At 40.7% G+C, this 12,621-nt stretch overlaps 1 protein-coding gene across 1 annotated transcript in view; it reads left to right on the forward strand.

Annotated features, from left to right (window-relative positions):
• The first annotated feature begins 8,378 nt into the window (after nucleotides 1-8,378).
• LOC134295885 (ovomucoid-like) overlaps nucleotides 8,379-12,621 on the forward strand; it is a 56,382-nt gene continuing 52,139 nt past the window's right edge. Inside the window, exons 1-2 of the mRNA XM_062969369.1 lie at nucleotides 8,379-9,020; nucleotides 11,833-11,858. Of these exons, the coding sequence (XP_062825439.1) occupies nucleotides 8,966-9,020; nucleotides 11,833-11,858 (81 nt within the window). The 5' untranslated portion in view covers nucleotides 8,379-8,965. The remainder of the gene's footprint in view (nucleotides 9,021-11,832; nucleotides 11,859-12,621) is intronic.

Consider the following 12,621-nt stretch of genomic DNA (forward strand, 5'->3'; position numbering starts at 1 on the left):
AACTTATGACCTCCTGGTCAGTGACACATTGCTCTCCCGTCTGCGCCACAGCCCCGGGCTTTATTATATAATATAATAAACATTTCTTGAGGCTCCATGAGAAACTTTTGCTTCAAAACGGGCTCCACAGATGAAAAAATTTGAGAACCTCTGTTCTAAGGACATATAGCTAAATATTAGGGTTGTCCAAAAATTCGTTATGATTCCTATTTCGGAATTGTTTTGGAATGTTCTCGCTTTTTGAACCGAGTATTGAAACGTTGTCCCTGGGCGCAACTGGCAATGTAATTCGAACCATCATTGGCCCATTCTCTAATTGTGTCTTAATGTTTCGTTAAATTTTTTCCTCCAAAAATTTTTATATATTTTTTTAAAAAAAAAAAATTTAATTTTTTTTGTTTCTGCAACCTAACTTGAATGGGAGCCTAGCGGAGCCTAAAATGGCCGCCGCTCCCTGGCCAATCAGAGACTTCCACCATGGCTGGAAAAGGTGGGGGCTAGCATCCTCCAAGTCCACGTGTAAGATCTCTATAAAAAAAACCTCCCCAACCCAGGCAAGCCATTCGGGGCTGGGTTACCGAGCAGAGAGGGTGGTTCGTGCTGCGCTGGGAATCAAGCCGCCTGCATTGAGGGGAGAGAGGGCTAAGTGTTCTGGGGTTTGGGTCTGTTAAGGGCTGGATGTTGTTGCTGACTGGATATTGTGTGTGTTTTTTTGGGGGGAAATTGGCTTGGGGCTTGTGGGATCTGGCAGAGTCCTTGCTGTGGCTTTAGGCAATTGAATTTTTATTTTTAAAAGGACGTGGGCGCCAAGGCATTGCTTTCCTGATGCTCCATTTCTAAAGACCTCTGCCTTTTTTTTTGAATTTAGCAATCACTAGATCAGCCCCTCTTAGCAATCCTAAAAGGGGGGGACATTGGAAGTTAGAGTTTCCAAAGGACGTGTGCATTCCTGCGAGGGCATTGCTTCCCTCATGCTCCGTTTGTAATCCCAAGCCCCCGGGCTGAGTGTTATTGCATCAATCACAAAGACACACATTGTTTTCAAACCTAAAAGGGTACATTGGAAGAAATAGTTTCCAAAGGACATTGCCAATCCTGTCAAGGCATTGCTTGGCGTGTGCTGCGTTTCTAATCCAAAGTCTTCGGCCAGAGTTTCATTTTGGCAATCACAAGGTCAGCCAGTGGCACCATAGATCAAAAAGTTCAAAGGCAATTTATAGTTTTCAAAGGACAGTGGCACTCCTGCCAAGGCATTGCTTGGCGTGTGCTGCGTTTCTAATCCAAAGTCTACACAAGTAGAAGAGGGACTTTCACAGTAATAAGAACCCAATTGAACAGGAAATAAGACTTTCAAACCAGGAACAGGTTTCTTCAAATATTGAAAAATAGTGTATTATAAAAAGTTATGAAAATTCACCAAAAATCATAGGAGACAGGAAACTTTCTGCAATTTGTTGAGCAAAGAGTGTTGAATGTGATCTCCCACTGTACCAGATTTGATGAGGATAGCTCAAGAAATGAGGGCGGGAGAGCCCTGTAAAAGTCCCCCCCGGTTTCCTTTTTTGGAGGGCGATTGCACATGCGCGTCCGCCATTTTAGAAACATTAAGAATCATTACGAATTTTCGGAAATATCCGAAATTTTTGGGTGAAAAATTCGGAAATACTTTCTATATTGAAGCGCCGGCACCCCCTACTTTAGAAACGAGAATTGAAACATTTTTTCCATCGATCAGATAAGCCTACTAAATATTATTACAGAGTTCCATGAAACTGTGACCTGTGCAAAGACAGGATTATCAGTAATACCTAAGTTTATTGTTATTTTAATTTGTAACCTAAACTGCCTTTACATTCTTAGGAGATTGGGAACAGCTACACAAAGTTTTAAAAGGAGAACATTCAGTTAGTCCTCAATTGTATAGCCCATTTTTTCTTCTGGCCACATCTACATAATCAGTAAATCCAGGGCAAATCAGACAGAGAAATGCTCCGGATTGGCCTTGGAGGTTATCATACACAACCTCCCAGACCTTATGCAGATTGGAGTCCATATAGTCTAGGCAGGCCAAGACCACATCCGCCCTGCTTGTAGTGTCTCAGAGACCCCCGAGTCATGACCCCGTCGCTATTACGGAGCAGACCGAAGAAGATATGGGGTTTCCACCATTTCCGCTTGATTCCGTCCCTTTCCAGGTGCCCACTGTTGACAATTCTAGCCCACAGTTCACAAGAAAGGGCCTTGGCTCTCAGCCCGGTTCTCCAGAGAATGTTAGTTTTGACTGCCGATTATCTTGGGAGACTTCGTGCGCGGAAAAACAGATTTTGAGAAGGAGCGCTCGTTTAGCAGAAAAAGCCAGCGTTAATTAGGCTGGTTCCCTTGAGAGTTTTCAGGGAGGACTGCATCTGGCAAAGTTGTTGTCTTGGGTCATTTTCCCTTGGGAAAGAGCTCGGACACCTGGCTGAGGAGGAGAGCAAAGTCCCATAAAAGTTCTGGGCACCAAATAGATCTTGCGGTGTTCAACGTGTCAGTTGAGGGATCACATCGACTCTAGTTCTGCAGCGCGCTACTCTCGAGTAGACCGGCTGCCTCTTGCCTTCCTGTCAAGTCTGGACAGTGATTCAGCTTTACCACGACTAACTTTGCCTTGCTTTGCATCCTAGCCTCGGATTGAGCCCTGGAACTCTGGACAGCTCTTGCCTTAATTCCCCACTCAAACAGCCTGCAGGTTTGAGTGTGTTTCGGTTAATGGATTTAGAACTTTGAACTCTAATACTGGATATCTGCTTACATATTACTGGACTATATTTGACCTTTCCTGAAAGATCTACTGCTGGACTATATACTCTGCTTATTTTTTATTGCCTCCTTTATTTCCTTAATAAAGATATTAGATTGTTTATTGGCCTTCGTGTCTGATTCCCAGTGCTCACGCTGTCTGAGGTATCACACTGCTGGACTATCACCTCAACATGGCTGTCACAGGTGCCCCATATTGGCATTAAAAGGTGTGACACCATGATCAGGAAAAAGGAGGGACAATTTTCCCCACTTTCTTGGTAGTGGTGCTGACACCACTGTTGATGAAACTCGTGACAGCCAGAACCTCACATGAAGCTCGGTATTCAACTGGAAGAGGTAATGGGGTGACACAGGTACAATCTGGACCCCCCCCCTTTTTTTTTTTTTTGCACTGATAAGGACGGGGGGAAAGGGTAGTGGTGGTGCCCCATGTAGCCAGCAAACCAGTCCGAATCAGATGCAGTCCAGCTGTCTATACTGCTCTGAAGCAGCAGGGATACTCCAGAATTTCAAGCAAACTCTGATATATTCTCCAACTTTTACTAACAGAAATGTTGCTTACTTCTCATCCTCCCATACTAAGCTTTTTCCAAATGATAAATCAATTTTGATGTGATTTTCACCTGTAAGGAAATAAGACTGTAAAAAAATGGTGTATTGTGGTTGTGCAAATTTTATTTCTATGTGTTTGCAAAGCCGGTGTATCACTCGCAGCCTACCTCCATTATGCACAGAGATACTTACATGAGTGCTCTAAAAGTACATATTCTGACATAACCTGCTGTCCAGGCAGTGAGGTCCAAGGGCCAGAACAATATTCTTCTATATAAGCCACTCCTTTACGCATAGTCAAAGTATATGTAACAAAGTAAGCACCATTTGGAAGTCACAGCCTCAAAGCAACAGAAACACATATGCTTAGTGTTGTACAGCTCTGGAGTCCAAAGTTAGAAAAAGAAGATGAGACTTAGGAATCACTATGCATATTATACAGGATCACTGTAATCCCTAGGATGCTATAATTCCATTTTATAATCTAATGCTCCATTGAAAAGATTGTATGGAGTGTATGTAATCTTCCCATGAAAAAATGAAATTGTACATGCGGAGAGTTAATTTTTCTATCCTTCTATTTACATTTGGACCTCAAAACAAATATTCTCCTAGTTTACACAGTACCTGTGATTCATATTGCCAAGTATATTGTGGTTTGATGGCTTTAACTCCAGGTATGCAAATAATCTCTCTCTTGACATCTCTGTTTATATATTTGGGCAGAGGTTTGCCTTTCTTCAAGTCCCCTATAATCTTCCACTGACCTTCATAAATCATCTGAACATGGTGGCTCCTCTCCAGCAAATTCAATAGATCAATAGGGTTTATCTCAGGCCTGATCTACACTGCCATAGACTCATACAATACTGTTCAATGCAGTTAAACTGTATTATGAAACTACATTATGAAACTGCATTATATGGCAATGTAGGTGGGGCCTCATTCCCAAAGGTGCTGCAAGACCCCTTTGTACCTTATGTTATTCATGTTCAGCCACTTTAAAGAAGGGATAGTTGAGACACTTCTTCAGTTTGCATTTTAATACAAGCTTTGTTACTCAATCTACATTTCTTAAGCCATTACACAAGTGAAACACAGTTCTACAATTCACGTCTTTGCTCTGAACTATGTAGTGTCATACACCAACAGTATCATGAGTAAAAAATGAATGAATAAGAAATAGTGCAGATTATTAGGGAACTGTTATAAAGATTGGAAAAATCAGAAATAGAGAAAACCCTAATTTCATAGGCATTCACAAGATTGTAATCAATACAGAATGCTGCTGGTTGTGGCAGGAGTACAGTCAGCCTTCCACATTCACTGGGCTTAGGAGCACAAGACATCCAGGAAAGTGGAAAAGCATGAATAAAAACCTACTTTTTATCTTCAAGGAGCATCTCTCTAGGAATCTAGGAATTTCTAGGTGCTCCGATGTGACTCTAAAGCAGGCATGGGCAAACATTTTTGCCTTGGGGACACATTGAGGGTCCGGCCAGGCAGGCCAGGAACTGGGCACACGCTGGGTGAGGAGGGCCAGGAGAGGGCAAGGCAGCGATCATCCTCTGGTTGTTCTCCCGTCATAAGGATGGGGCTGCTCACCCCATCCTTATGCTGGGAGAAAGGCAAGACACGTGGCAACTGCCTCAATCCTCCTTCCCTGATCCTCCGGCTGTCCTCTTGGCATTATGCCAGGAAGAGGGAGAGACAGGTAGGGGCTGAGAAAGCTCTCAGTCGCTGCATGCCTTCCTCTAGTATCCTCCTGGCATAAGGATGGGGTCACTTGCACCGTCCTTATGCTGGGAAGAAGGCAAAGCACGCAATGGCTGAGATCCCTCCAGAGGGCTCTCAGCTGCTGCGTGCCTCCCTCCCTCATTTTTTTTTTTTTGGCATAAGTGGGCCACATGTCTTTATTTCAAAAGGACAAGGAAAATAAGGAGGGCCTGAGGTAAGCAGCCATGGGGTTGCATCTGGCCCCTGGGCCTTAGTTTGCCCATGCCTGCTCTAAAGTCAGCTTGTGCCAGAAATGGATCATGGAGTTGTGTTAGAAGACTCAGAGATCCCTAGAAAAGTGAATTCCAAAGCATTTTCCTAGGCAATTTGCCAATGCCTTCCTCTAAATATAACCTGTTACATCTGGTATTCCCTAACGTTTCACTCCCGAGTGGCAACCGGTGCTGAATCTTTCTGGCTCCTGGTATCAGGCAGGATTTGATACCTTCACAATATTTCTTAATCTACAGAGTTTCAATCTAATATGCATGTAGCCTAACAATGTGTTGCATCTATTGGAACTATGCTGTTTTACCTAGCAGTGAACTCTATTCAACTCAGTACTCTTGTTAATGAAAAGATGCTACTTCAGTAGTTCCTTAACTAGAACTTGGGAAAGTTACTCTCTTGAAAAAAATAGACTATTTAAAAACCCTAAGCCAGGATATCCAGTGGCTAGGGGACTGTGGGTGCTGGGTTTCAAAAAAGAAATTTTTCCACACTCTGGCCTAAACATATTGTGATTACCTGGCCATTTCAGAAAGAGCAGTCAGAATGCAAAGTTGCTTCAGAAAATCTCCACACTGCTCTGAAAATTTTTAAGCCAAAAGAAAATGTAAAAAAAACAAAAAAACATATAATCACTGTATAAAGGATGGCCATTAGTGATCATTTTTATCAAAGTTCTCCATCTCCACCAACTTCTTTGAGGCATTTTTTAAAAGTTCATTTTTTAAGCAGCATTAGCTCACTCTAGGGGAGCAGGGAGATTTCTCAAGCATTCCAAATGCAAACTCTTAAAATAATAATTATGTTCCAGAAAATGGTCACCCACCGGGGTTTCTGTTCTTCTATTCCTGATATTGCTAAGGTATTCTCCTATACATTGGTCCCTCATGGCCAAAATGAGGGCCTAGAATACATCCATATACTTCAAAATCCATGTTTATCCTACTAAAATTATTGTGCCATTCTTGCTTTGTTCGAATGATACAATGCAACTATCCAAAAGGGTCATATACTTTGCGGAAAATTAGCTGTAATTGGAAATACTGAAACTGAGAAGAGCTGTAAAACTGACAGGGCAAAGTAAATGTTCCCCTATATGCAATATATTTGAATATGTTAAAGGTCAGTGAAGAATCAATGTAGCTAAGGCCCCGTCTACACTGCCATAAAATCCAGATTATCAAATCAGATAGTCCACGTTATCTGTTTTTAACTGGATTATCTGAGTCTACATTGCCATATAATCCAGTTCAAAGCAGATAATCTGGATTTTATTTGGCAATGTAGAAGGGGCTCCCTTTTCTTGTTTTCACTGATTGCAATTGCATGATTTAATTTCATGGGGGGGGGGGGTTGTAATATTTTTCGGTCCAGTTTTAAAAGCTAGTTTCCACATGCAACATCATATTACAAAGCAAGGGGTTCAGCCTTTCCTCAAGGGACTTTGTAACCTATTTCATATGTTGGCTATAATAGAGAACTTATTCATCCTTTTTCATCATGTTGGAGATTATATGGCAACAGAAAGCAAGTGCTAACAGGTACACCCTTGACAAATATCGAAGACAAATAATTACTTTGCCTTGAATCCTCATAACATTTGGGTTTTACTTGATTCAAGAAGGATCGAGTATGTCTGAACTACTCCAAGGATAGAGTTGTTATACTGCTTATGGCATCACTGTGGTTCTGGGAACAGTAAATAAAACTGGACTTTTTCCTACTCAGGCTCCCAAAATATATAGCAATAAGAAGATAACAGATGTCACCAAATCTTAGCTACTGTTCTGTCTAAATGAACCCTTTTGTTGTTTTACTAATGACAGATATCTGATTCTTATTACGTTTGAGCCCAGATCCGTTTTTAGCCGTTTCTTTCTGCCAATCCAGCTGGTCCAGCTTGTTCAGTTGGCAGTAACAGCAAGGCGTCAGCCTCTGTATTTTTTTCAGCCAGAACAGAACAGTGGCTGTGTTGTCAAAGGCTTTCATGGCTGGAATCACAGGGTTGTTGTGTGTTTTCCGGGCTGTATGGCCATGTTCCAGAAATATTCTCTCCTGATGTTTTGCCCACATATATGGCAGGTAGCCTCAGAGGTTGTGAGGTATAGTGGAAACTAGGTCAGTGAGGTTCATATAGTGGCTGTTGAAAACCAGTTGCCTTTGGTTATAAGTGGAGTGCGGGAGGGAGGCAGCCACTAGAAGGAAAAGCGTGAAGGGGAAAAGGCAAGGCACCACTCCAGGGCCTGCAAATCAATAGAAAAGGGGGCTTATTTAAGGAAGCCCAGCATAGATTAGATTGCTCTTCCTTCCCAGCCCTGAGAAGTGGAGAGTCAAGCTTCCTTAAAATGGCTTCAAAGCCTTCTGTGTAGGGAGGGAGGGAGAGCTACATGCACCTGTCTCCTGTAAAGTAGCATTAAACCCAACATTAATGTCTTAGTGAAGGATATAAGGACATGGGTTATGATCATTCTTATGTTTTCAAGCTTTTGGATATAATTCTAGTTTAGGTGCAGCAACCCTTGTATTATAGATTCTTGCTTTTGCCTTTGGTGATTTTTGGAATTCTTATTCAGAGTTGGTTATTACTTTTTGTTAAGATCCTGGAAATCTAGCTCATGGATGTAAGCTTTAGTGAATGTTTTGGCTGCGTATTTTGAACACTGTTTTGATACTGTATTTATATTAGATGCTCTTTTCTTAATAAATTTATTGTTATTTATCTGTGTAGTGTTTGAGTGGAAAAGGGATCAAGCAAGCGGCTGGGCTGCAACAGGACTACAGTATTGCTGCTAAAAATCCTGAAGTTTAAACAGCATGATATAATGGAGAGTGCTTATATGGGGGAGGGGGTTGTCAGTAAGATGCTTTCTAAGCAGTCCATCAATTCCTGTTAATCTTCCATCAATCACAGCAGCTGCTTCCTGATAAGTGGAGATTGGGGAATTTTCTCATTCCCTAGGAAAACTAGGGTATCATGAATATAAAATACAGTCAGTCCCCAAGTTACAAATGTCCAACTTACAAATGACTCATAGTTACAAATAGAGATGAGACAACACAAAGTGAAAGAAAAATATGCCTTGGAAGGGAAATTCCTTCTTGAAAGAGTTATCATGGGGAAAAGGTTTCTCCGCTGAAGTTTTATCACCAATCCTTGTTTCCACAACACACACACACACACACACACACATAGCTGGAGTTACACTTTTAAAATGTACCTGTTCTGACTTACAAACAAATTCAACTTAAAAACAAACAAGATTCCAGCCATTATGCTGTGAATTTCCTGGATGGATTATTCTGGATGAATTGTTAGACTTCTACAAGAACAGTTGTTATGCTAGAAACTGTGGTTGGGCAAGCACATTGCAGCTACACAAATATTTTCCTTCTTTTGTGTTTTTCATACTTACTGACAGAAAATTTCAAAATATGGCTTGCTTCTAACCTCAACAAACATGCCCATTGTTTGCCACAACAAAAGACCAGGAGGAAGGGAGGATCTATGGGTTTCTCCTACATGTTATATATGTGTTTCCAATGTCCCTCCTGTTGGTACTACTCTCTAACCTGAGACCAGCAAAAGACTTGGTTAACTGCCTCCATCATGAAAATCGCGGCTACATTTTTTATTCTCTTCCTGACTCTTTGTGTCTTCTCAGGTGAGTGTCTTTTAACATACAGAAATGGACAATCCAGAAAATTTAAGTTGGTGCAATTTTTCAGAGTGGGGAAGTATTCGGATTTCTCCCATGTTTAGATTGTGTAAATCTGAAGTTCATTCCACCCCAAATGGAAAAACTCTGGGCTTGTAATGAGCTGAACTTTGTAATCATGGACAAATTCCTTGGACTGAAAGGGTTCATTTGCATTAGTGACCTTGTTGGAGCGTATTTACATTTGCTTTGCAGTTTCAGGCTGGGGAAAAAGAAATATATAATCTAAGAATGAACTCAGGGAATAACATTTCTCCTTTGCTAAGCGGCATGTGCAGTTCTTGTAGCTCTTAAAAGAGAGATAGGTCAAGATTGTACACCCTGATTTCCTTCGTTTGCTTCTGCACTTTAACCTTTGGGAAATCATCTTCCTTCAGCTTCATGAGGGGGAATGTTGCCTCCACAGAGGTGTCTCATATGTTCAAAGATGTCACAACCCAGGCTGCAGAGCACCAATAACCATACACAGAGGCCAGAATCTATCTAATATCTTTATTAAGGAAATATGTAAAGTCAATAAAAGTAAATGTAGACTATAGTTCAGAAGATGACCTTTCAGGAAAGGTCAAATATAGTCCAGGGAAACAATGTCCAATATGAAATAGTAAGGTCCAAAGTTGTAATCCAATAACCGAAACACTCACTTTGCCAAGCAAAGTGAGGGGAGATGACAAGGTCCTTTAATCCATGCACTTAAGCAAGGCTAGGAAGTAAACTTGATTCTTGGTACACAAAGCTTGATTCAAGGCAACAAGGAACGTGGAGCAAGGACAGGATCCGTGGTAAATTCGTGGCGAGGTCCAAAAACAAGGCAAGGTCCGTGGAGCAAGGCAAGGTCCTGGGAAACAAGGCAGGGCTGGAAACAGGAACAAGAACTCGACCGCGGGAGTAGCGTAGTCCACACACAACCTACTCCCGTAGCTGACGAATTGACTCCGCAAGACTCCTTCGTGGGCAAAACACCTAAGTAGGGTCTCGGTTTCCCGCCAAGAGCAGATTCTCTGGGGAACCAGAAGCGAAAGCCATTCTCTGGGTCCAGATGCATGACTCCCTAAAGTTTCTCATGGGAAGCAGGCTAATCAACCATTTGTTTGGCCGCGATTCTCAGGCTTCTGCGATTAGCCTGTTGAGCTCCTCTCTGTTTTTGACAATAATCACAGCGAGAAAAAGGGGGAGATTTTGGCTCAGGGCTTGTTTGGCAAACTTCTGGAAGGCAAATCTCCTGCAGGTGCAAGGGTTCCAGTTCTGGCTGAGAAAGTACCAATTCTGACTGAAACGGAGGAAAACCTAAGTTTTCCTCCTCATCTGTCACAACAGTGTTAGGGACGGGACTACATGGCCCATGAGACATCACAAAAGATGGGGAATTTGAGTGCTGGACAAGGAACAGCCTAGCTGGAAGTTGTTTGGCTATGAGGAGATTCTGGACCCAACCATCTGCTGCATCATTTATCACCAATAAACTGTAAGAGGTCCAGGACCTGTTTTGGACTGAGAGGGAGTTCTTTAAAAAAAACCTTTATGTGATGGGAATATATAAAGACATAGGTCCTGGCTGGCTTCCAGTCCCCTGGAAATTGCCCAGCCCATCTAAATGCAAGAAGATGGCAACAGTTGTTGGTCATAGAATAAATTAGAGGCAGGAATCATGTACAAACATTAGACACTCATTTTTATAGTGTGAGGCTACTACTGATTACTCAAAAGCAGGGGTCCTTAAACTTTTAAAGCAGAGGGCCAGTCCACAATCCTTCAGACTGTTGAGGGGCCGAATTATCATTTGGGAAAAAAAATCCTATGCACACTGCACTTATCTTATTAGTAGTGCAAAACAACAACAATAACAATGAAAGAACAATACAATATTTAAAAATGAAAATAATTTTAACCAACATAAACCTATCAGGATTTCAATAGGAAGTGTGGGCCTGCTTCTGGCCAATGAGATAATCAGGTTAATTAGGATTGTTGTTGTTGTGTGTCTTCAAGTCATTTCAGACTTTGGGCGAGCTTAAGTCCAAAATTATTTATTTATTCATTTACTACATTTATTTACTACATTTATATCCCACCCTTTTTACCCCGAAGGGAACTCAGAGCAGCTGTATGTATATACAGTATATTATATTATTAGCATAGCACAATATTAGCATTATATATTACTATATTGAACTATATCACTATACTGTAATATTATATGTAATATATAACATATAATTAATATTATATGGTATTAGTATTATATTGTATAAAATAATATTATTATCAATATAATATGTATATACAATATATTATATTATTAAAACGGATATAAAAATATTATATTATAAATGAGGGCGGGGGCCAAGTAAATAACCTTGGAGGGCCACATCCGGCCCCCGGGCCTTAGTTTGGGGACCCCTGCTCAAAAGTAAACACACTTACTTGCTCAAAGGGAGAACCCACCCCCACTCCCACCCCGGTTGTCATTCCGAGGCAGGTTATAGCTTTTTCATTGAAGTATGTTTAATTCTATTTTAATATTTATATTTTGTAGCTTTTAAATTACATCACTTTTAAGGTGGTGAGCTGCTTTGGGCCTCAACAAAAAGAGAAAAGTTGGGGTAGTAACAACAACAACAACAACATCAACAACAACAATTCATATGTAAATGTTAAGCATTGTAACCAAACTTATTAAAATATTCAAACTCAGTGTATATTGATGATTGCTGTGATCTTACTGTGTATTTTACATGTATTTGATTTTTTTCCCTAGGTGTTGACAGTGATGAAGGAACTCCGGTGAGAGCTTTTGTTTTACATGGTTTTTAGTAGTGGTTTTAGTATCATTGACTTATTTTTCAAATAAATACTTCAAGTGCCAACAACATATTCCATGGGGCAGTGTCCCACCTTTACGGCCACCTCTCTAGTGAACTCCCCATTACCACAAATATTGCTCCTTGTGGCTATTGCTTCATTTCTTCAATATGATGTAAGTGTGAGAGGAAGGATCCAAAACAAATTTAAATAGGTAGAGTAATGAGATTAGCAGAAGGAACGAAACGTATAGCTCCTCATACACAAATTTGGCATAAATAAATAATAAAGATCACATGATAAGGATTAAGCAACTCCTTTAATAGTGAGTTCCATCACATTTTTGTTTGATTCATTATTTAGTTTGTTGATATCTCAAGGAACTCAAGACATGGAGCAAGAGACAATAACTCTGATTTTCCCCATTTATCCTCAAGAAATACCATGGGTCAAAGAGATAATCATGAATACTAATTATATAATGTTGGATTATATCCTATGAAGATGTTAAGATGTTATCTTCCGAAAGATAAGAGGAGGTCGATGAATTTGTGGAAACAGTAGATTTGTACAAATTGAGGAGAGACTTACATAAATACAAGGGCTCCTTGAAAAATTGAAACATTCATTTTCTTAGTGAGTCCTGGCCTTCTAATGAAACCTACATCTTTAAATGTGTATTGCTTACTTTTGCAGTTAAAGGAGAGGGAAGAGTTCTAACGAACCATGGATTGACAAAATGATG

The sequence above is a fragment of the Anolis carolinensis genome, chromosome 2 (genome assembly GCF_035594765.1).
Source record: "Anolis carolinensis isolate JA03-04 chromosome 2, rAnoCar3.1.pri, whole genome shotgun sequence".
NCBI lineage: Eukaryota > Metazoa > Chordata > Lepidosauria > Squamata > Dactyloidae > Anolis > Anolis carolinensis.